The 25846-nt window shown below is 42.7% G+C and overlaps 1 protein-coding gene across 1 annotated transcript; it reads left to right on the top strand.

Moving 5' to 3' along the window:
- The first annotated feature begins 70 nt into the window (after nt 1-70).
- TBL2 (transducin beta like 2) lies at nt 71-24953 on the top strand. Its single transcript, XM_033921857.1, has 7 exons — nt 71-301; nt 4927-5063; nt 7691-7875; nt 12898-13049; nt 15181-15307; nt 23454-23606; nt 24392-24953. Exons 1-7 carry the CDS (start codon nt 169-171, stop codon nt 24846-24848), a joined length of 1344 nt encoding a protein of 447 aa, XP_033777748.1. The 5' UTR covers nt 71-168; the 3' UTR covers nt 24849-24953.
- The last annotated feature ends 893 nt before the right edge of the window (nt 24954-25846 follow it).

Here is a 25846-nt window from a genome sequence, read left to right as displayed (position 1 = left end):
GTGTATTTGTTTGATAATCCTGCATCTACGAAGAAAAGCTCGCCTTCGTTCCTTCCCCGGAGTGAGAGAACTGAACTACGCCCCGCCCCCCCTCGCTCCGTGCGTGCACTCGGCTTCGAACACGCGGCTCTCGAGCGCGCGCACGGCGCAGAGCGAGAGCGCGGGAGGATGGAAGCGGCGGCGGCGGGGTTGGTGGCGGGCTCGCTGCTTCTCGGAGCCCTCGGGCTGCTGCTCTTTGTGCTGGCGGGGAAGCGAAGAGCCGCGCAGAGGTCGCAACCCGCCGCCGAGCCCGAGGAGGACGGTAAGCTGGGAGCCGCTGGGGGGCGCTCGGCCGCTCTAGCTGCTCCTCGCGTTCTCTAGGCGGCGTCCTGGACGGAGTGGCATTTCGGGGGCGTGGCCACGGACGTCCACGTACGGTCATTGGATTTGCCTTAAGGCAGTGAGGCCTATAGTAAGGACACTTTCTTCTCTTTGGGATTTAGAGATCTCTGTTAAAAATCAGGAACATCCCTGCTAACTACTACTACTTTCAATTATTTCTATAGCACTACCAGGTGTACGCAGCGCTGTAGAGTCGCAAAGAACACAGTCCCTGCTAGGAAGAGCTTACAATCTAGACAGACAGTTAATCAGCTGACTGGGTGGGGAGTAGGGTTAAGGATTGAAGACTATATCAAAAAGGTGGGTCCCAGACTCCACCTTTTTGAATTTGTAGTGTTTTGCTAGCTCAGGGGTCTCAAAGTCCCTCCTTGAGGGCGGCAATCCAGTCGGGTTTTTAGGATTTCCCCAATGAATATGCACGAGATCTATGTGCAAGCATTGCTTTCAATGCATATTCATTGGGGAAATCCTGAAAACCCGACTGGATTGCGGCCCTCAAGGAGAGACTTTGAGATCCATGTGCTAGCTGGTATATTTAGTCTTTCCAAACTAATGGAAATTGAAAGAATTACAGCGTTCGCCAATCATGGACTCGCACATTCACAGTCTGCTCCGACTGCCTCTTTCTGTAGTAAAGTTGGGCTATCGGGAGCTGCATGTCAAAGCAGCTGCTGATTGGTGTAGCATGACTTTGGTCGGAGGAGACCGCGAGTGATTTTTCTTCACCTGACCACGCTCCAGCTGCCCTCTCCTGCCTCCTTCGTAGGGGTTCCTGAAACAGAAACCCCACAAATTTGGGGGAGTACTGTATACAGAGGAGGGTTGAAAATGTCTGCTCATCTGTGGGCAAAATAACTTCAAAAATTTAAATGGCTAGGATGCAATATGGTACTGAAGGGATAGATCTGGAAACCCCAACCAGGAAAGGGGGTACCACGCAGAGGGCCTTGGGGGATCCTTCAAACAGGAAAGAAGCGTGAAGGGGCATAATCAAAACATACATCTAAGTCTGATTTGGATGTAGGGTGCTATTGGCCCAAACTTGGGCATTTTCCCACTGCTGTTCTCAAAAAGTACATCTAAAATATCCAGGCATTTGATCGTTCAAACTGTCACTATATCTTTATACCAAATTCTCGACCAAAAATTTATCCAAGTCCCAAACACCCGGAACAAAACCTTTTGGACGTGAAAAGGGCCAACATTGTGATGGACTGGCCACCCAGACATGGCAACAGAGCAATGGGGCACTGCTGTGAACTTCACAAAAAGGGTACCAGATAAACATCTCACCAGAACTCCCTTATAGGTTATGGTGAGCACCCCCAAAACCCACTATACCTGCCTGTCTACAACCCCAATAGCCCTTATGGCTGCAGTAGAGTAGAGTTTTGGGGGGGGGGGGTTTGGTGGGTGCACATGTTCCACCATAAATGTAGAGGTTAGTGTGGCTTATGGGCCTGGGTTCTTTCTATGGTTCACTAACCCACCCCTCCCAGGCTATTTAAAAGACCTGTGTGCAGCTCTACTAGGCTTTCCTTTACTAAGGCCCTGATTCTCCAAAAGTGCGTCCCGATTTTAGGCAGCTGTAGACGTCCTACAGCTGTCTAATCAGCCAATCGGAATGCACGTTTTTTAAAAAAAAATGCTCCCCAGGCAGGCCGCCCGGGAGAGGCATCCTATACTAAACGCCGATTCTGTAACCGGCGTCTTTAGAGAATCGGGTTAAATTAGATGCGGCCGCTATACTTATGGCAGCAAGGGATCTCCCTGCTGCAATATGTATAGCGGCCGCGGTTGTTGCGGCCGCCTGTCCCATCACCGACAGGAGAATGCCTAACTCCTCCTGTCGGAACCCCGAGCCCCCTCCCCCCCAAACTCGTAATCGCCGACAGGAGGATGCCCAACTCCTCCTGCCGGAAAGCCCAACGACCCCCCGCCCCAACTAATCTCCCTCCCCCAACTAACCTTTCAATGTTGGTCAGCTGGACGGGTCTGCCTCGTGGAAATGAGATGGCACGCCCCTTCCCGGCCCATCCCCGCTAAATCTAAGGCCTGATTGGCCCAGGCTAGGCACCTTGGCCAATCAGGCCTTAGGATTAGTGGGGATGGGCGGACCCGCTATGCCTAAGGCCTGATTGGTCCAGGCTTCTACAGCCTGGGCCAATCAGGCCTTAGATTTAGCGGGGATGGACCGGGAAGGGGCGTGCCGTCTCATTTCCACGAGGCAGACCCGTCCAGCTGACCAACATTGAAAGGTTAGTTGGGGGAGGGAGATTAGTTGGGGCGGGGGGTCGTTGGGCTTTCCGGCAGGAGGAGTTGGGCATCCTCCTGTCGGCGATTACGAGTTTGGGGGGGAGGGGGGTTCCGGGGTTCCGACAGGAGGAGTTGGGCATCCTCCTGTCGGCGATTACGAGTTTGGGGGGGAGGGGTTTCCGGGGTTCGGGGTTCCGACAGGAGGAGTTAGGCATCCTCCTGTCGGTGATGGGACAGGCGGCCGCTATACTTTATTGCAGCAGGGAGATCCCTTGCCGCGATCAGTATAGCGGCCGCGTCTACTTACAATGTAGACCAGCATTTTGCTGGCCTACATTTTAAGCGTCTCTTCCTCTACTAGGGAGACGCGTAGGGCCGCCTAAGTTCGCGTAAGGCCTGTAGGCGAGCTTAGGCATCTTGCGGGTCTCCCTAGGCTCCCGGAGGCGCCTTCAGGCCTGCCTGGGGAGCATTTTTTTTAAAAAAACGTGCATCCCGATTGGCTGATTAGACAGCTGTAGGACGTCTACAGCTGCCTAAAATCGGGACGCACTTTTGGAGAATTAGGGCCTAAGTGCTGATGTTCTGGAGACAGGTATGTATATTTTTATTCTGCTCTTTGCGGAGGTGTGAAGGGGTCAGTGAACACAGGGGGAATGTGTGTGGGTCTTTACTTTGTCACTGCAGTGGTTGTCTGGTCACTTTGGATACCTTTTGGGCACTTATACCTCTTTTTACGTCTAAGTCACAATGTATAAGTTCCATCCAGGAAGTCTTGTAAAACCTTTGATTATTCCTGCAGGCTGACTAAGTCTAGGTCGGCCCACATCCCACCCTAACCACTCCTCCTGATACGCCCCTTTTAGCTCTGGGCGCACAGTGGCATTCAGAAGCCTAAAAAGTCCCTGGATACATCTAAAAAATAGGTTTGATTATCGGCACTTGGATGACCTGTCTTTTAGGTTGTCCAAGTGTCGACTTGGGCGAGTTTTAGATGTGTTTGTTTCAAGTAAGAGCCCCATATCCTCAAATTAGCTCAAGAGTGAAACACAAGAGATTAAAAACAGAAATATTCCCAGCTGTGAAACAAATATCAAAAGTGCAAGCAAAATTATTTGTCCAAGTTATCAGTCAAATAAACCTTTTTCAGAGTTACTATAATGCCACAATGCCTATGAACTAACAGGAGAAAAAAACGATATCCATAGGCATTGAAGGGACCAGACAGCAGACCCAGCCATACTTTTCTGCTTGGCCTCCATGAGCAAATTCATGACAACATATGGAATTATCTACATTACACCCCTTCACAGCCCTCATCTTTGGAGTCACCTGTGTGTGGCCGACTCATCTTGCCTGTCCCTGGAGAAAGTGAAGTTACTTATCTGTAACAGGGGTTCTCCTGCGGACGGCAGGATAAGTCAGCCACACAATCCTACCTAGCTCTCCTCTTGGATGAACTTGCTTTCAGCTGGAAAAATGAGTGAAGTTGAATTGGGTGGGGATGGTGGCTGGGGATTGGTCTGCACATGCTCTGAAGGCCTGCAGAAAGATTTTCTGAGCTTTTGAACTAATCTGTTTGTGGCACTGTCAGAGGGCGTCACCTTTGTGCAACTGACGCAATCCTGCTGTGTATGGAGAACCCCTGTTACAGGTAAGTAGCCTCACTAAATAACATGGTAGCTACAAGGAATAGCTTTACTAGTTAGTCTTCAGCACCGAGTTGAGTCGTAATTTTAGGTGGAAAAGGAGTATCTTGCTGGACTGCCAAGATTCTTTAATTGAAGGAAACCACAATGTGGATAAGTAGATGCTGTGACAGCATCTATAAACATCGGCATAAATTTTATATGTTAATTTGCTTTCAGATAATATTGTTTTGTTTGCTTCAGTTCTATTAACCATGTCGGGTGAAGCATGCTGAAAGACTACTATGTGATTTCCATAAGACCAAGGGAGCGTAATGCTACTAACACGTCTCCTAAACTGGTTACCCCTACAGGACCCTACCTGAATAAAACTCACCTTGAGCAACTGCTGAAAAGGTGTGAACTAAGTCCAAATAAATAAAAAGTCCTTTACCTCATACAATTCCCTTTAATAAATGAAGCACTCTACCAAACAAGCAATATCCTACTATCACTTTAGCAGAAATATCGGGCAAAGTACTTGATTGACTGAAAAGCCAGAAAAATACCTCAGCTTGCATTTAGCCTCTCTAAGAATATTAGAGGTTTTAGTCTGTATCGATTGCCTTGCTCACCTCACCTCTGCTTTGATTTTATTTTCTAGGTCAGAAGATAAATGGCCGCACAGCTTCTGACAAGTTCTTGGGAACTAAGAAGCAGAAGCAGCAGCTACAGCAGCGTGGGAGGAAGGAGAAGGCACAGCACACATTCACACACCAGCTTTTGGCCTCTGCTCTCAAGGTACTGAGACTGCTGAGAGGGATTAGGTTCTTTGTTTCTGGTTGCTGGAGCTTCTTTGCTAGATTAGCGATTCAGGTAACAATTACTTAAAAAACTGCAGTGTCACCAGATCGGTGCACAAGTTAAACTAGATTGGTCTCTTTGGATCCAAATGAATTGGAGATCTACCAGATCTCTTACTGTGTGGGGCAACAACACTGCTGATCAGCATGTGTCAATGACATCCACCCCCAGCAGTCAGCCTTCAAACTTCATTATGGTATCATCAAGAAGGTAGGCATTTCCAAATGTATTGAAAAATGTCTTGTCCCTCAAACATGTGACTCTTTCTCCCATCTCTTCTCCTACTTGGCTAGGGAAGCAGAGAGTAGCGGAAAGAAAAAAAAACCCCAACAACAAGAATAACAATGAGGACCACCCCAGCGGCCTCCAGAGTTTCCCAGCATTGAATAACACTGACCTAGATGAATCCATGCAGGATCCAGGACTAGAAAGGCCTGAGGCATACATCATAGGCAGTCACTTGTTAAAACAAGCGACAGGAGGAGAAATTGCATAACCGGCTCCCTGCTACCCCTAGGATTCTACATCCCCAACCCTATAAGAATAGCCTTACTGGGTCAGACCAAAGGTCCATCAAGCCTAGTAGCCCGTTCTCAAAGTGGCCAATCCAGGTCCCTAGTACCTGGCCAAAACACAAAGAGTAGCAACATTCCATGCTACCGATCCAGGGCAAGCAGTGGCTTGCCCCGTGTCTTTCTCAATAACAGACTATGGACTTTTCCTCCAGGAAATTGTCCAAACCCTTCTTAAAACCAGCTATATGTAATGTCTGTTCAAGTTAGATTGTAAGCTCTTCTGAGCAGAGACTGTCTATTAAATGTCAAATGTCCAGCGATTTACCAATAAGACTGCTCAACCATTCTAAATGATTTGGGGTGTATTAATGTGAGAAGTTCACAGAAGACATGTACAAAGCAGATAGTTTGTTAAGGACTAGTTACTTGGTTTGTATTGTGGTGTGGGATCTTGTGGGGAGATTGGGGTGGGAGGGATTTCTGTGTCTTTACATTATATTGTCTATGTGTTCTTTTCAGATTCTGAAACTAATTTTCAAATGTCAAATGTACAGCGCTGCGTATGCCTTTCAGCGCTATAGAAGTGATAAATAGTAGTAGGGTTCTTACTCGGGGGCTACACAGCCAGTGCTCAAGCCTCTGATAAAATCAGCGGATGAGCAGGGGGGACAGACTCTGAGCTCCTGAAGGGACCCAAAGCAGGCTGGCTCCGCAGGTACTCTGTGAGATTGGCCTGGAAGTAGCAGTTCTCCCATGTAGGATTGCATCCTTTATTTGGTGAGCAGGGGACCTCGGAGCACTGAAGCCACTAAGAATTTCAAAAATCTGATGGAAAAAACAACTGAAAGCAATAAAGGAAAAAAACAGAACAGAGCAAAACGCACCTTCTGAGTTTGCTTGCAGAAGGAATAACTGAGAAGGGTGCTGTGCTCTACTGCAAAAGGGATGAGTTTCAAGTTTATAAAGGGATATCCTGCAGTTTGCGGGAAATGAGAATCAACTGCTACAATACGGACTCCCGTGTATCTGCAAAAGAAAGAGTAATTGGTCAACCAGGATGAAAGCCACATTGCTAGGAAACGTTTTAGGCTGAATCCAAATATACTGCTCAAAACAGTGAGGGATGTTTTGTTGGATCACTAGGCGCTCAGAAAATTGTTAAAAAGGTTTGTCTCAGAATGCATAAGTGCATGTTTGACTAGTCATGCTTCCTAATCTAGAAGCATCCCAGAGTTAAGAATTCTGAAAATGGAAGAGACTATAGTCAGTGGATGCACTACAAAGTTTTAAGCCCACTGTGCTTTTTGTTAATGAGATAAAGCTTCATCAGAATTGATGAAAAAGATTTGATGCAATTTTTTAGCTATGGTTGAAGCTATATATCACAACTGTACATTCTCCAATCCCTTTCTTTTTTTGTACCATTGAATTCAAGCTAGTTTGGGACTGAGACTGTTGCAGGTTGTCGAACCTAAGCAAGGCGAAAGGAAATGGTGTGAGTGCTGGAACACGGAAGAGCCAAGTCTTTATGATGGGAAAAATATGCACAAAAATAATGCAGAATTTAAAAAAAACCAAAAAACCCAACCTGTGAGCAGACTTCTATGTTTTATTTTGCTCACAATTCCCCTAGGAAATATATGAAACCATTTTCAGGCTTAGCAGTCGTTGTTGGGGATCTTCATAACAACCTCTAAAGAAGTGAGGCCCAGTGATAACTTTGCCAATGGTACAATTTGAGCTGTGCCTATAACATTTTGGTCCATAAGTCCTTTGGCAGCTGAAAACTTGGGTTCATGGGGATAACCTTGAGCTTTGTTTTTCTTAACTATGGAGTAATTAAAGGTTTGCAAGATAAAGAGAATTGAATCTACCTATCCAAGAGCAGACATGGAATGTGGCAATGTGTGCTGCCAGCCATCTTTAACCTTAAAAATAGTTTTTCTACAATCTTACTAAGTTTCTGAGCGATGATGATTCTCTGGAATTTCAGGGTATCTCTTTGCAAGGCCTATAGGATCTGGCACTAATCATGTTTATTTTCTGCAGGGTCACAGTGGGAACGTTACCTGCCTGGATTTCAGCAGCAATGGCAAATACCTGGCATCCTGTTCAGATGACCGAACTGTGCGCATCTGGAGTACAAAGGACTTCCTGGAACGGGAACATCGTTGCATGCGTGCCAATGTGGAGTTCGATCATGCCACACATGTCCGATTCAGTCCAGATTCCAGGTGGGGAGAGCAAACCAGCCCTCATTTGCAGTTTTGCTGGTAATTAAGGTTGTTCTTGAGCTGGGTGGGAAGATTTCTATGCACAGTACCGATTAGAGAATATAAATTGCAGGGTTCAACATCGGGTAAATTTTCAACCTTGTTGGGACAAAGTCAGATATGGGTCTGGGGTTTCTAACTCTTCTCTGTTAACTTGTGGGATGGCTCAGGAAAGTCCATTCTCCAGTTTGTTTATTGGGCTTTTTATGATTCCTCTGATCAATTTCTTTTTATAAACTGCTTATCACAAGAAAGCATTAAAGTGGTGGTTTACAATATATTAAATACCAAGAAAAATTACAAAAACTTTAGGCTATCCAACCACAAACATATGAAATAAACCAAAAGTCATCAGCAAACATTATCCTAATTCCCAAACAAGGCTTTGTGAAAAGACAGATACTATGGCTTGCTAAATCATTTGGCAGGGTGTTCCATCAGATTCTGCATAACAAAGCACCATATTTCTAATAGAAGCCAATGTCAGATATACTTGAATATCAACTGAGATTTTTGGTCCCAAAAAAGGCTCAAAAATGGGATCTTGGTTTGTATTAGAGTCTCTCTTCCCTCCCCCTCCAAGAGGAGATAGGGAATGCTGCAGATGAGCAGACTGGATGGGCCATTTGGCCTTTATCTCCTATTATGTTTCTATGACAAAATTATGCACTGGTCTGAATGTACAAATGCTCAAAGCCCTTTCAGAAAGAGCAGGAGCCAGCAGACCTCCAGCATGCACAGATGCTCATGGCCCTGTACTGGCTCAGCACATAATCCCTAGATACCAGGCTTACCAGAAACAACAATGCTAAGACAATAGGGACTCAAAACATTGAGGCCTCTTGAAGTCAATCAACCTCAAACTATATACCAACTGGTTGTGAAGGTGCAGCCTGAAACAGAACAAAACTGGACCTCGGAGGGTGGAGTTGAATTCTAAATACCAAACTCATTCTGCAGAACTGTCTGACCAGACTGGCAGAAGGTAGTAGTAAGATGTAGATGTGTGAACCAAAAACTACATTGCAGCCTTGTGAATCTTGATGAAGGTTGACCTCAAGTAAGCCACTGATGTAACTATGGCTCTAACATTATGAACCTTAACATGACCCTCTACAGAGATCCCAGCCTTGGACATAAGTGAAGGAGATACAATCTGCTAGCCATTTGGAAATGATGTCTGCCTCCATCCTGTTGGGGTCAAAAGAAACAAAAAGCTAAGTGAACTGTCTTATGAGCTTTAGTCCACTCCAGATTGAAGGCCAAGGGTTGCTTGCAATCTAGGGTATGTAGTACACCTTCACCAGGATGGGCATGCAGCTGTGAGAAAAATGTTGGCAGAGCAATTGATTGGTTAAGATGGAACTCCAACACTACTTTAGGAAGGAACTTAGGATGTGTGTGAAGAAATACTCTGCTGTGATAACACTTCATGTAGGGTGGATCAGCTATTAGGGCCTGAAGTTCACCAACTCAGCTGAAGTGACTGCCACCATAAACACAACTTTCCAAGTCAAATGATAGGAGTCAAGCAGTTTAAAAGGATTTGGGGGCCATTGATTACTTATTCTAATGATCAGACATCTTAAACACCTTGGTATTAGATAAGATATAGGGGGGGTGGGATTGGGAAAGATAATAATTGCTAATTGTGTTATTATTAATAAATGGGTGGGTGGGAAGGGATTCTTTTATATTTATATATTTTAAGGATTATAAGTAAGATTGTCAAGTGATTTGTTAAAAAGTTTTCTGATTGATTATTATACACTTGTAAGATTTGAAAATGAATAAAGATTTTTTTTTTTTTAATTTCTTTATTCAGTTTTGCATATTACAACAAGTGTATCAGAAAAAATATATATTTTTTTTTAAAAAGGAGCTTTCATCAGCTGAATTAAAATGATGTTAATATTCCATGACACAGAGAGGTTTGACCAGAGGCTTTGTCAACATCAAACCTCTCATGAATTGAAAACTAGAGGTTGCACACAGATGAGCTTACCCCCTACACAAAAATGGTAAGCACTGATATGTACCCTTACAGAGTTGGTTTTCAACCCAGTTTTAGAGAAGTGCAGGAGGTGTTCAAGCAGTTTTTGTGGAAGGCAAGAGAGAGGATCTAGAGCCTGTCCCTCACACCAGATGGCAAACCACCTCTGTTTAAAAGAATAACACTTGTTAATGGAATCTTTGCTAGAAGCAAGTAAGATTTTGGAATCACCTTTAGACACATTTAACAAATGAAACTCTGCACTTTCAACATCTAGGAGCTGAAGGTTGGGATGCAGAAGGGAACCCTCATTTTGCTTTTTAGAAGAAATCTCCAGAAGAGGAAATCGGATCTGTCTCAGCCAGAATTGAGCAATTAGGATAATTGTTCCCTGATCTTGCTTGAGTTTCGGCAGAGACTTCTGTATGAGAGATATCAGAAAATGTGCACATAGAAGACCTACCCCCACAATGAAGGAGCAAGGCATCTGCCATGTGATCTGAGTCTGGAGCAGAACTGAGGGACTTTGTTGACATGAGTGACGAAAAATCCATCAAGGAGGTACCCTACTCACAGAAGATCGTGCAGGCTTTGCATATATTGAGAAACTACTTGTGAGGTTGTCGCCAAGCTGCTGTTCTTGCCAGCCAAGTACATTGCTCATAGAACTGTCTCATGAAGGAGGGCCCACTACTACATTCGTACTGCCTCCTGACACAAGGAGTAAGATCCCATACCCCTCTGCTTGTTTACATATTACATTGCAGCCTGATTCATATTGGATGAGAACAATTCAATTCTGTAGCCGATCTCTGAAAGTCTTTAGAGCATTCCAAACAGCCCTTTGTTCCAGGAGATGTGGAGATCTGTCTCCTGAACAGACCATACTTCTTGGGTAGGAAGCCCATCCATATGAGTCCCCTACCATCCCAAGTCAAATGCATCTGTTGTCAATATCTATTGAGGAGGTTGAATTGTCCATCAGAGGAGGACTTGAACAAACTCCAGAGAAAATCATATAACATCTGCTAGGTTCCTAGCAGTTTGATATCACTGGGAAGCCCAAGTACATTGGGCTTCTCTCAAATGGAGGTGAGCCATAGGAGTGACATGCACCATGAAGGATATATGGCCTAACAGTCTGTGACCTGCTTGCTGCTTCGGACCTGCAGGGTGAGCACTATCAAGATATTTGCTCGTCAGGGGCAGAAAAACCCAAGCTTGCACCGTATTGAGCGGGGCTGCTATGTATTCCAGTCATTGAGTTTGAAGAAGATGGGACTTGAGGTAGTTTATGACAAACCTTAGGAACTCCAGCACCCAAATGGTTCTCTGCATTGCCTCTTGCACTCCTTACTGCAGTGTACTCTTAACCAGCCAGTTAAACATATAAACTTCCCAGTCTGAATAGCGATGCAGCAACTACTGGTAATCATTTGGTAAAGACATTGGGAGTTGATACAAGACCAAAAGACAGAATGCGATAACTGGTAGTATGTTTTCCTACTCAGAATCTGAGAGATTTTCAGTGGATGGGATATCAAAATGTGGATATAGGCATTCTTTAAGTTCAGAGAGCATAGCCATTCATGTTCCTGAATCATGAGGAGAAATGAGCCTAAGGAAATAATCTTGAACTTTTCTTTGACCAGGAATTTGTTCATTATCCTTAGGTCTAGGGTGGAACAAAATCCTGCCCCCCCCCCCCCCATATCCATCTTTTGGGCACAAGAAAGTACCTGGAATAGAATCCGTTTCTCTCTTCTACATTGGCTTGTAGAGTACCTGCTTGTGCTGAGAGCTGATATAAGACTATCTCGATGGGCCATTTGGGGGTTTCTGATGCAGTTGAAGAATGTAACTGAGACAAACTGGGTCAGACCAATGCTCCATTAAGCCCAGTAGCCCGTCCTCACAATGGCCAATCCAGGTCATTAGAACCTGGGCAAAACCCAAAGGGTAGCAATATTCCATGCTATCGACTATGGACTTTTCCTCCAGGAAATTGTCCAAACCTTTCTTAAAACCAGCTATGTTATCTGCTCTTACCACAAACAACCTCTTGTAACTATTCTCTGAGTGAAATAAATTTTTCTCCTATTGGTTTTAAAAGTATTTCTGTAACTTTATTGAGTGTCCCCCTAGTCCTTGTAATTTTTGACAGAGTGAAAAATTGATCCACTTGTACCCGTTCTACTCCACTCAGGATTTTGTAGACTGCCATGTTGAGAATTCATAAACCATCTAGGAATATAAGATCTTTTCAAACTTTGTTGGAAATTCCTTTTGTCTGCGATGTAAGACTGGAAAAATATTGTAGAACAACCTTTAGGGTTCTTGGTCTGTCTTGGTGGAATCATTTACCAGTTTTGTTGAGAACAGCTCAGAGTGTGGCTTTTTTAAAGAGAGGATTTAAGACTTACCTGTTTCAGCAAACATATGGTGTAGAATTGGAGATGCTGTAATCCGTGGTGTTAATTAAAGCTCAGTATATGCTTATGTTTAAATAAGGATATAAATTAACTTAAATATTTGGTATAGAATGGAATACATGATGAGGAGACGTGAGTACTATATTTATGTTTTATGTATGTTACTTGTGTTGTAAGCCACCAGGACACTTAGGATTATGTGCTTTAGTAAATGATATAAATGATTGGATGACCTATAGAAGAAAGAAACAAAGGGATGTGTTCTGAATAAATTGATGCCATCTGAGTGAAGATTGTCATGTACTGATGTAAAAGATTATTACAGTAGTCTAATCGGCTAGTTAACACATGCTTAAAGATGTACTGCTTAGTTTATCAATCTAGCAAAAGTTTGAGAGACCTAATTTGGTGAAAAGCATGAAAGTAAGACTTAACAATGGCAAATCAAAAGTCAAAAAGAACACCCAGAATCTCTAAAATCTTAGCAACAATTGTAACATCATAGCACAACTTAGTAAATAAGGCTCTTAATATGAATAATTTCTTATTTTAAATTAGAGCCTTCATAACCTGCCTGGCAAATGGTGAGACGATCCGGGTCTTTAAAATGATCAAAAAGGAGGATGGCAGCTTCATGTTCTCTGCAGCATCTGAAGATTTCCCTAGGAGGCACAAGGCGACCATTATCAACATTGGAATAGCAGAAACAGGTACACAAGAGTTTCTAAAGCAGGGGTGTCCAACCTTTTGGCTTCCCTGAACCACATTGGCTGAAAAAAAGCAAGACAGAGGAGGGAGCCGGCAAGATGGTAAACACCGGGGCCGCAGGTTGGACACCCCTGCTCTAAAGGAAAATGACTTCTGTCTCTCCATTGCACCCCAGATACTAGGTCAAAGAAAAGGTCCATTTAGCCCAGTATCCTCTTTCTTTTTTTAATTCTTTATTCATTTTTGTGTATAATAACAAGTGCATCAGATAAAATCATATGAACTTATACACACTTGATTATCTTTCATGTAATACATCAAATACAACATTCCAAACCATACTTATGTTCCACAATATCTTGAATATTATGTAATACACCTAATATCTAAACAATTATTATTAGAATAAAAAACCCTCCCATCCCCTCCCGTTACAGAAAATACCATCCCAAAATAGTAAAAATAGTGATATATTCATCTACCATATAAGATTCATTATTGAACTTTTTTTTTATAATTTTTATAATTTCTTTATTCATTTTTCATATTACAACAAGTGTATCAGAAAAATTTATATGATCTTATAAATACACACTTGATTTACCTTCATGAACACTTTAAGTACAACATTTAATATAAGATTAATAATACCCACCCACACCCCCTCTTATCCAATATCTTACTTTGGGAAAATGTTATCACTCATTACAAAAGTCTGTTAATGGTCCCCAAATCTTCTGAAAGTTACCAAAATATCCTCTTTCTAATAGTGGCTAATCTCATTCACAAGTACCTGACATGATCCCAAAAAGTATCAAGATTCCAAGCTAGTTTTCTCCAGAGATAAGCAGTAGCTTTCCCCTGCAATACCTTAATAGCAGTTTACTTTTTTAAACACAGCTACACTAACTGCTTTTATTACATCTTCTAGCAATGATTTCTAGAGATTAACTATTTGTTGAGTGAAAAAAATATTTTTTTCCTATTTGTTTTAAATGATACCATAACTTACATTTTAGGGCAGCAGTTCCCAGTGGATTGTAAGCTGTCATGCTGCGGAAGTACATTTTCAAATGACAATATAGCAAATACTGTTAAATAAAAATATATCAATCTGTATTCCGTAAACTCCTGGTGGTCCATTAGACTTATAGGGGCTCAACAAGACACAGAAAGAGGAAAAAATTCTTATCAAGCTCTTAAAATCCTTGCTTATAGAAAGCAGAGGCTGCTGTAGAGTTGGGGATGGCAGTAGCAGCGTCAGCAGCTGGGAGGCCAGAAATTTTGATCAACAGCTGTGAGGGTGGGAACAGAAGTGGTCATGCTGGCCAGAAACAGTAGCAGCTGCATGGTTGAGAAGTAGATGCTATGGAATCAGAAGTGGAAGGTGCAGAAGTGCTAGGAGAGGAGGTGGGTTAGAGGAAGGATTTGATCAGATATGTTTATACAGACAGGAGGTGGAGGCAAAAGCAGCCCTATAAATTGGTCCAGCAATGGTGCTTTTGGTACCTTGAAGCAGGAGGCAGTTTGAGGATTATGGGGGGAAGGGGGTGTTTGGGAATGGTATTGGTGGTGGTGGTTAGAGGTGTACACCATAAATAAAGCTGTTCACTTACTTTTACATGAAGTTTGCCTGTCATGGCCCCCCTCCTGGAACGCACCCTGGTCTTCTTTGCAGGGTGAGGGGGAGGCTCTGCATCCAATGGCTGCTGCATATGTTGCTGGGGGTGGGTGTCTGGGAGGGTCTGCCTTTTCTGGAGGGCTAGATTGCAGAGCTTGTAGCAGGCCATTAATATGTGAGCCACCTTCTTGGGTTGATAGAAGAGCTCCACCACACCCCAATGGTCAAGACATCTGAAGCTGTTTTTGAGCTGATTGAAAATGCATTCAGTGATGGACCTGGTGCTTCTGTGTTGCCTATCGTAGTCCTCTTCTGCACACAAACACAGGTAAGACAATCAGCACTCACTCTGCAGCCCCTGGCACACGGGACAGACAAAAAGAGACAGCACGGCAACAGAGCAAGGTTAGTGAGTGGAAATGGAACGGAGGAGGAGAGGTAGAGACAGGTACGAGGGTTGAGGAAGTGACTTTTTGACTTGCTTTCCTTTTTGACTTGTTCTTCTCTGCTAGGGAAGTTCATCATGACAGCTTCTAGTGACACGAGTATCCTTATATGGGATCTGAAGGGAGAGGTACTTGCCAGTATTAATACCAATCAGATGACAAATTCCTATGCTACTGTATCTCCCTGTGGGAGGTGAGTATGTGCACACCACTGACAAAACTGGGTTGACAGTAACAGAGATGGCCTTGAATGTACAGACAGCACTTGTCACCTTAACAAAAAGATTCATGTCATCACATTTCTTTATAAAAGAGAGAGTTTACTGTAGCAGAAGGTGATGCCTTTTATGAGCATGTCTTCATTATTTCCACTGACCCCCTTCTGTGCAGAAAATAAACATGGACCTGGCCTTTCAAAATATTTTCCATTGGTGTTCACATTTTCCTTCAATGCTGGGGTACTCAATGAAATTATCAAATGACTTGGCTATGAACATTCATAGCAAAAACAGAATACAGAGTACATAATCCTATCTCCTGACCACCATAGGCAACCAGAAAACCAGCTGTGATTTCAAAAAGGTGGCAACCAAAAAATAGCATGTAGACTTGAAAATGTTGTTTATGTTCCTTCTCTTGAATAAAACACACCAAAAGGAATATTCCTTTCTGTGAACTTCATATGTTCTTTTCACTGCACTGAGGAAGGGCAGTTCTAGGCTACCTAAATAGCTTTGAAATTTTCTCTGTAAATGTGGATGTATTGAAAACTTCAGTAAACTGTGCAGAAAATGTGCTTTCTAGTTCATTCATGTTTAGAAGAATCCCTACTTCCTTATTGTCCAGCTAGACCAGTCCATGCCCAGTGGGTTTTATCCCCTGATCAGCATATGGAGGAAGAGGGAAACAAGTTTCCAGGGACATCACCAATATAACAGTAGATGATATTCAGTTCTCAATATCAGTACAGAGTTCTCTCTCAGATGCATTAGCTAACCTAGAGAACTGCTTTCAAGTGATTAAGGAATGGATGAATGACAAATCAGTTAAAACAGAATATACGAAAAACAGAAATTCTCTATATTGGATGTGAAAAGCATCTCATTATGTTTCCATCGGAAATAATCACAGACAACATAGTCATCCCAGTCTAGTCACTGTAAATATCTGGGAGTTATTTTGGATTCTACTTTATCCTTTAAATCCCAGGAACAGAGGGGAAGGGAAGACATGGAAAAGTAGATAGATTTTGAGAAGAAAGCAAAAAAATGGAAGAAAGTTGAATGTTAAAAGATAATGCCAAAGATGGATGTAGGGCACAAAGTAAAGGAGAGAAAAACAGCAAATGGATAAGAAGGCCCTGGATACAGAGTTAAAAGCATAGACAGAACAAAGTTCAACCAGATACTGGTAAAGATGATTAGAAAAATAAAATCTCCAGACAACAAAGGTAGGGAATATGATTTTATTTTAAATTTAGTGATTGAAATGTGTCAGTTTTGAGAATTTATATCTACTGTCTATATTTTACACTGTTCAGGAAGAAATTACTGTATTTTTCACTCCATAAGACGCACCCCAGATTTAGAGAAGGAAAACAAGAAAAAAACCCATTCTGAACCAAATTGTATACTAATATATACCCGACACCTTTAAATTCTTTCCCAGCCCCCGTCACCTTTAAATTCCGTCGCAGCCCCTTCCCCCAATCAATCATAATTTTTACATACCCCCAGCACCGTTAAATTCTGACCCAGTCCCCCCCCCCAATCAATCATCACTTTTACATACCCCCAGCACCTTTAAATTCCATCCCAGCTCCCCGGCGAGAACTGAGGCAGCCATTCAGAAGTGGCGCACACCCAAGCAGTAGCGTGCTTGCGCACCGCTGGCCCCGACGTGCCTGTAATCGGGCAGCTGCCCTGCGAAGCACCAGTGACCGGCACAATTGGGGACTGTCGTGGGCCCAGGCATTGGTGCGCTTGTGTGCCCAGGCCCCAACAAGCAGCAGGCAGCTGTCCACCGACCTTCAAAATTTAAAGGTACCGCCGGTGTGGGGGGGGGGGTTGGTTGGTATATTCGCTTCATAAGACGCACCCTTATTTCATCTTATGGAGCGAAAAATACAGTACTTTCTATTTCTCTGGTATTGTACTGCAGTGTTTCTCAACTTCTTCAAACCTCCTAAGTCTAACAAATATCAACCGAGTACCCCTGCCTAAGTGCTGCCCCAGACCCCACCCCCATAATAATAGTATTAATTGTAATGCAATTTCTTCCATTCATTTTTCATATACGCACAATATAATTTTAATGCATAATGGTAACCACAAAATAAAAAAACCCACAAAGTGCATATTGTAGGCAGAGAAAATATTATCAATTAATTTTTTTTTTTTTTTGAAGAGGTCAAGGCAGATGACTTTAAAATATGCAATGTCAACTCAGTAACAACTATAGCATGGATATTTTATTTATATTTATTTATAACTTTCAAATAAAATTCACAAGAAAATACATCTTGCTGCATGAAACACAGAGAGGGAAAATTATTCAAAATGAAAATTCTTATAAAATATTCAAATCTTTATCCCCTTTCTTAGACCATAATAATAGGGGTAGTCAACGAATATAATAAGGAGAAATTAAATACATAATCATTATGGGGAAAAGGCTTAGCGTGATTCAACGACTAAACAGTCCCCTTTTCCAATCATTCCTTAACGATTTTCTTAATATCTAGAAACTGCTTCAAGTGTTCTGGAGAATAAAATGTATATTTGACACCCAAGTACCTAACCAGGCACTTACAGGGATACGCAAGAAGAAATGTAGCTCCTAACTTAATTGTCTCTTGACATAATAAAAGAAAATCCTTTCTTCGCTCCTGAGTAATTTTAGAAACATCAGGATACAACCATATTTTCTGACCTCCAAATAACTTCTGAGAGTTCTTGAAATATAATTTCAAGATCATATTTGCGTCCTGTTCAAAAACAAAAGACACCAAAAGAGTAGCTCTCTCCGTGTCGGCTGTAAAGACACATTTTCAAAGTCAATCTGAGGCTCTTGAGCATTCTTTTTTCCTGATTCCTTTTGTGAAGCCTTTCTGTTTGGCAAATAGTACATTTTATTAATTGGAGGAATATTGTTTAGAGGTATTTTTAAATTTTCAGTTAAGTATCTCTTAAGAAAAACAATAGGTAAAACTCCTGGAGCAAGAGGAAAATTCAGGAGGCAAAAATTTAACCACCGATTATAATTTTCTATCTGTTCAAATTTCCTATTTTGCCGCTGTATCGGACAATGGTGCGCCCACATCTGGAGTACTGTGTCCAGTACTGGTCGCCATACCTCAAAAAGGACATGGCGGTACTTGAGGGAGTCCAGAGAAGAGCGACAAAACTGATAAAGGGTATGGAAAACTTCTCATACGCTGACAGATTGGAAATGCTGGGGCTATTCTCCCTGGAAAAACGGAGACTTAGAGGAGACATGATAGAAACCTTTAAAATCATGAAGGGCATAGAGAAGGTGGACAGGGACAGATTCTTCAGGCTATGGGGAGCCACAAGTACAAGGGGGCACTCGGAGAAATTGAAAAAGGACAGGTTTAGAACAAATGCTAGGAAGTTCTTTTTCACTCAGAGGGTAGTGGACACATGGAACGCACTCCCGGAGGCTGTGATAGGCCAGAGCACGCTACAGGGGTTCAAGGAGGGTCTAGATAGGTTCCTGAAAGAAAAGGGGATTGAGGGGTACAGATAGAAGTGGAGGTAGGTTACAGAAATAGTCAGAAACCACTTCACAGGTCGTGGACTTGATGGACCACCGCGGGAGCAGACCGCTGGGCATGATGGACCTCTGGTCTGACCCAGTGGAGGCAACTTCTTATGTTCTTATTGTATTATCCTTAATTGTAGCTACTTTGAACTGCTGCAATTGTAGTATTTCTTCCTGTGTTTGCCTGGCCTGGAAAGAAATCTCCATTTTCATCAAGTCCACAGTCTTAATTAAACTATCCAATTTAGTTGCAATATTAGTTACCTCTTCTGGATTTTGACATTTTAGTCTCCATCCGTTGGAGCAGCTGCCAGATATCATTCAAGGAAGCCTCCATGGGAGCTGGTACTACCTCAGCCCTCTTGATTATAGCCATCAGCTGTTCTGCCATTGATGCTGTGCCCTCGCTGGGAGACCCCGTGCATCCACTTCTTGATCATGAGTCTCCTGCCCCAGAGCCCTGGTTTCCTCTGGACACAGAGGGTTAAGGGAAGACGGAGGGTGAGAGAGATGTTTCAAGGCCCGAAAGGGCGATAGGCTCTCCCAAACCTATGTCCAGCACTGGGCTATTCAGACCTCCGGTTACTTGTGTCGTTGTTGATAGAGCTGCAAAGAAGCAATCGACTGTCTGCTGGACTGGGGTAGACGCTAGAGCTGGCGAGGGTATGGCCCTAATCACCCCCTTCCTCTTCATATGCGGCATAGCAACACTGAAAAATTACAGTGATTGAACAACAGGTAATGAGGACGGGAACTCTAGCAGTTGCCAGGTCTTAACTGCGTCTTGCTCTCAGCTCACATGCCGCCGCCATCTTGACTCCTGTAGCATGAATATTTAAGTCACCAAGGATGAGGAAAATAGATGAGAGTTCGAGAAAGGAAGAGAACCAGGAGTCAGCAAGGAAGAAAGGGACTTATCAGGAGGTCGGTAAATGAGTGCTACTCGTAGAAGTAGAGGAACAAATAGACAGATGGAGTGAACTTCAAAGGAGGGGGAGTAGTGAGATTGAGGTGGAAGAAAGGGTTGATGTCTACAAGAGGGTAAAAGTAACAGCCCAGCACCACCCCTGACTAGTTGGATGAGGTTTATGTAAGAAAAGGTATCCATGACACAGGGCAGCAACTGAGGTCTAAGTTAATGCAAGTAGATGGAGAATTTGAGAGATGAAGAGGTTGTGGATGTAAGCGAATTTGTTGGACAGAGTGGGCATTCCATAGGGCACATGAGAAGGGTAAGGAGAATAGAAATGAGATTGGAGACATTGTGATGTGACTTACATTAGTAGAGTGGGGGTTGGTTAGGAGGATAAGGGTTTGGATTGCTATTCCCAGCTTAAGAAGAGGGGAGAAAATGAGCAGGGATGTAATTGGAGGTATTGTGGTATGGCCTGCATGAGTAGAGTGAGAACTGATTAGAAAGACCAGGATTGAGATTGATATCGCCAGTAGAGAGCAAGAGGGTACAAATTAGAGTGGGAGAGGCATGATGACAGCACCAGAGACCAGATGTGCTCAGATAGAATGGGATAGTTGAGAGGAAGAAAGTGGTGGATCATCAGAGTTCAGAGGAAGGTAGAGGCCAAAAGGGAAGAAGAGGTGATGAATTTGAAAGGTGGGTATTGGGAAGGAGATTGGGGAGAGTTAGAAAGAGGGTGTGTAATGGAGCCATGGAGATAGGAAAGAGGAAGGGAAGAAAACAATAAGATCATTTTAAGTTAGAAGGTCTTTTTGCATTTGGCAGTTAAAGTCCATACCTTAACATGGCAAGTAACCCCCCCCCCCCCCCCGATGCAGTGATGGTTGCGCTTCCATTAGCACTGGAGTTAGTTAAGCTGTCCTGAGCCATCATCATCCTGGTGCTTTAAAACCATACAACCTGGTGACTTTAATCCACTATGATCCATGTGACAGAGCAGGTGGCACTGTGCTCCAGAAAGGATTTGTACAAACACACCTATTACACTTTGTATTGTTCAGAACAAAAATAACTCTTTATTAAACAGCAGGGAAAAGCCTGTTCCTTTGCAAGTTTCCCTTGATGGTTTCTTTTTCCAAGAAACAGCTATGCTTTTCACAAGTCTTTTCATGAAGCACAGGTCATATTTTCAGTAGGGCTTTATCAGTCTTTATCACGGTTGCAAGAAACAGTTTTAGGCAAGATTCAATCACAGCTCTGGTCAGGCATTGAAATACAGGCAGCGTTTTCCACATAGGAGAATCTTACCTCCAGCAGATTCTATCAGCAAACCAGGTCAGCTCTTCCATTCAGCTTCCCTAGCTCCTATATTGTCTCTGGGGCCTCCATATGTGTCAATGCTGGTCCACACATACTGCCAAGCTGTCAATAACTGTTTCACCTTGCACACTCTCTTTCTTAGCTCAAGTGGAGTTAGCTTCCCCATGCTTCTGCCACAGCTATGTCTAGGGACTCTTCCTTCCACCAGGGACCCCCTGAATGAATTTGACTGGGCATATGAATCTCTCCCTGCCTGGGTTCTACCCCATGACTCAGCAAGGTAGCTTGTTCATGCAATTCAGCGCCACCTACTGGTGAAGGTTGAACTCTGAGCTACAAGGCTCAGTGCATTCTGATCCCCGTAGTTTCCACACCACTGGGCCAGCGCCCTCTGCTGCCCAGTGATATAATGACAGCAATCAGGGATAATCCCTGACTCTCTTTACAGTCCACATGGTGGCCCTTCGGCTAGGGCCTGCCTGCAGGGCAGCCCTCTTGTAGCATTTGGAAAATCTTTGCAGAAGAAGCAGGTGTGCAGACAGGATTTGCAAGTAGTTTTCAATGTGAAAGTACATGCAGAAATACAGAGTTTGGAAAATTTCCCCATATTCCCAAATCATAACTACCCAAAACTGAAAGGATAGTGGTTCTTTTTTATTTTTTTAAATTCTTTATTAATAAATCACAGATAACCAGAGAGCCATGATTACAACTTCTCAATCTACAATAACAAACCTTACAGAGAAATGCTCTCGACCAAAGATATGAAAGCCAAACAATATTTTCTTTTCTTCCGTTGTTTTCTGCTTACCACCTCCTTTTTCTCTGAAGTATGCTAGTATGCTTTCTGTTTTTGTTTTGTTTTTTTAAAATCTTTATTCCTTTTTATTTCTTTCAACAAGTGTACAGTATTATTACAATTAATTTACATAACTCACTTGGCATTCTTAAATAATATTATTATACATGTTTTTATTCCCCCCCACCTCCCACCCTTTTCCATATCAATAAAATATTCCTTCCAAATTTATATATAATTATACATCCCTTTTTGATAATACAATTATTCTGACATGAAATCTGTCCCTCCCCCCATCCTTCTTCCTCAAACACTTTAAACATTTTATTATACCCAGTAATGCACAACAATAAGTATCCCATCCTATTACATATATCTCCTTATTTTTCATAACAACATATTTCCAATATTTTTCCCTCCCATCCCATCCCATTTCTATATATTATCCCCTAAGGAAAGAGAATAAACTTTACTCGTTATAATATTCAATTAATGGCCTCCACACCTCTTGAAATCTTTTAAAATACCCCCTCTGTATCGCAAGAAATCTTTCCATCTTATACATATGACAAACTGAGTTCCACCAAAAATTACAATTCAATCTAGAACAGTCTTTCCAATTAGTTGTTATCTGTTGAATTCCCACCCCCGTAAGAATCAACAATAATTTATTGTTTGCTGCAGATATTTGGCATTTGGCCCTCATACACATTCCAAAAATCACTGTGTCATAGGATAAAGCCACATGACTCTCCATCAACATATTAACTTGATCCCATATTAATAACCAAAATGCCTGAATATATGGACAATAAAATAAAAGATGGTCTAAAGTTCCAACTTCAATTTTACAATGCCAGCATCTATTAGACTTAGAGCAATCTAATTTTTGTAATCTAGTAGGGGTCCAGAATGCTCTATGCAACAAGAAGAACCATGTTTGCCTAATAGATGCTGACATCGTACCTTTAATTCTCCAAGACCAAATACGTGGCCATTGAGATGCATTAATCTGATGCTTAATCTCAATGCTCCAAATATCTCTTAATCCATTTTTAGGCTTCTTATTCAAATAATTAGATATAATTTTATACCACTTTGCGGCCTGGTGACCCAGAAAATCTGCCTGGAAACATAAGAATTCTAAGCTGTAATGATCATTTAAAGATTTCCATTCAGGGAACCCCACCTGAATAGCCTGCTTCAATTGCAACCACTTATAATTCTGTTTTTGATAAGTCTGTCCTAGCTCAATCTACGGCCTCAGCATGAAGAAAAACTGGTGAGATAGCTAAACATAAAACATCGGAGACTCCAGTGCATTTCTTAGGGCTCTTTCAGTTTTCATCCTACTTGGCTGTATGCATGACTTTCCATTAGAACTTGTTGCCAGCTAATTCAAGCTGGCCATGCCCACTTATGATAGGAGGCCTGCATCTACTTCCTTAGTCTATGTTTTTGCATGATAGTTCCTGAGCCATTGTCTATTTTTTTTATTTTTATTTTTTTTGCTATCATTAGGTTTGTGGCATCATGTGGCTTCACCCCAGATGTGAAGGTGTGGGAGGTGTGCTTCGGTAAAGCAGGGGACTTCCGTGAGGTGGCCAGGGCATTTGATCTGAAAGGACATTCTGCAGGAGTATACTCCTTTTCCTTCTCCAATGATTCCAGAAGGTAAGGCTGTCTGCTGTCTTGGTTAGACATTTTTGCAGTTGATGGTTGTTGATCCTAAGACAAGAAACAATGTTTTTCCTCATGAGAAATAGATGCAAGACCTAAAACCTTGTCATCTTTTCTGCCTCTTAAGAGCTTACTTGTCACTGCGATCTCAAGAAAAGTCTCAATAAAATGATGCTAATAATTGTTTCACTTTCTCTACATTGAACTTTTACTTTGCTTAGACCTGTGGCGTAGTGAGGCAGGTTGGCACCTGGCATCGTGGTGCCATATAACCCTCCTACCTGCCACTTGAGTGCCCCCTGTCCCCCACGTACCTCTTGAAATGTTTGCCGCTCACAGTGACCTCTGCTCCCTTCTGATGTTATGTCTGAAGAAATGTTAGAAGGGAGCTGAGGCCAGCGGGAGCAGCAAATGTCACGCTGCCTGCTTGTCCTGGGATGAGATCTTACTGAACAAAACACAGTGCACCGTTGAGCATACAGTATAGTCTTGCTGAGAATCTTCTTTTCTCAAGTAGACCTGCACAACATCACAAAATGTCAAGCTGCTATTATTCAACAACTGTGAAGTTGTGGGCTAACGGACACAAAATTTTGAGATGTGATCAGCAGCGTGAGTAGTTTCTTTAATTGCATAAAGCCTAAATCACTCACTCCTGTTGATGAAATATTTTCTGCAGGCTTCAAGGGATTTTGAGTTTGTACTTATTGTCTGCCCTGTGGTCTCTGAGTGCATGTTTATTGATAATTAATGTGATATATTTGTTTCTTCTACTTTAGAATGGCCACCATTTCCAAGGATGGCACATGGAAACTATGGGATACAGATGTGGAATACAAGAAACAGCAGGATCCCTACTTACTCCTCACGGTGAAGTGTGAAGTCAATGAATACTGTCGGATAGCACTTGCCCCTGATGCTCGAGTAGTCGCCATTTCCAGTGGCTACAACATTACAGTTTACAACGCCCAAAAGGGTGAAAAGGAGGAGGAGTTTCACCATGTTCACGGGGATGGGATAACTGACTTGGCTTTTGACATTAACAGCCGCTTCCTTCTCTCCACTGGGGACCGGGCAATTCGAGTTTTTCATAACACTACAGGTTATCGGGCAGTGATAGAGGAAATGAAAGGCATGCTGAAGAAAGCTACCAATGAAGGAATGAGACAGAGACTGCGGCAGCAAATAGTAGATGCACAGAGTGCGTTAGACAGTGTTTATGCAAAAAAACATTGAACTCTAAATATAGATCATTCTTGTGGCCTTTAGATCTATCTGCCTGTATATAATCTGTTTTTATTGATATCATGCAAGTTCTAATAAAAAATTGCCTTGATAATACCTGTTAACTTGTCATTTGATATATAAAATTGGAGAAATGTTGAAATATTGTGATTGAATACTTTGTAGCATGAACATCAGACATGGTGGGGAGGGGAAGGAGAAGATAGGGGAACGACTAAGGGTTAGATGCACTAAACATGGTCGCTAAGACCATGCGAGTCACTGTTGGCTGATTTTTTTGACTGTGGAACAGCGATTGATTTCCAACAAGTTTCCATGCAAATGATTTGCACGGAGGTTCACTGTAATCCCATCTGACTAGTCGCTCTGAGAGCAACTTCAATACAGTACATGCACAGAGCTGTTTTGGGGAAGCCTGAACAGCTGAGTGGCAAGGGAAGCGCCAAAGCAGCTTCCTGCCACTCAGCTGTAGGAGCATTTACATTTTTTTAATGGCACAGATGTTGTGCATGTGTTACATATGCACAATATCTGCCCCATTTTTTAAAAATGCCCTTCCGCCCCCCTCCTCCGACAGCCTTCTCTGATGACTCCCCAAAGGACCAAAATGGAGGCAGGAGGAATGCCCACTCCCTCCTGCCATTGTGAACCCCCCTGCGCCAGTCAAAATCGGCAAGAGGGATGCCTACTCCCTCTTGCCACTGCAACTCCCCCATGCCAGCCAAAGTCAGCATGAGGGATACCCCCTGCACGCCCCCCAACTGACCCCTCCCCCAAGCCTTTTCCTAAAAAAAAAAAATAAAAATCGGCAGATATAATATATGTAATTTCTATTAATTTCTTTATTTTTTAGTTGTACCAGTTCACTTCTGTAGTTGATCTGATTATGGGTGATTTTTTTTTCCCCTCTTTTGTTTGTTTTTGTTAACTTGAAAATAAAACATAAAAAAAAAATTGGCAGGAGGGATGCCCACTAGAGAGTGACACAG

Source organism: Geotrypetes seraphini, chromosome 15 (assembly GCF_902459505.1).
Source record: "Geotrypetes seraphini chromosome 15, aGeoSer1.1, whole genome shotgun sequence".
In the NCBI taxonomy this organism is placed as follows: domain Eukaryota; kingdom Metazoa; phylum Chordata; class Amphibia; order Gymnophiona; family Dermophiidae; genus Geotrypetes; species Geotrypetes seraphini.
The sequence above is the reverse complement of the archived record's forward strand: the minus strand, read 5'-3'. Positions and strand labels throughout refer to the sequence as shown.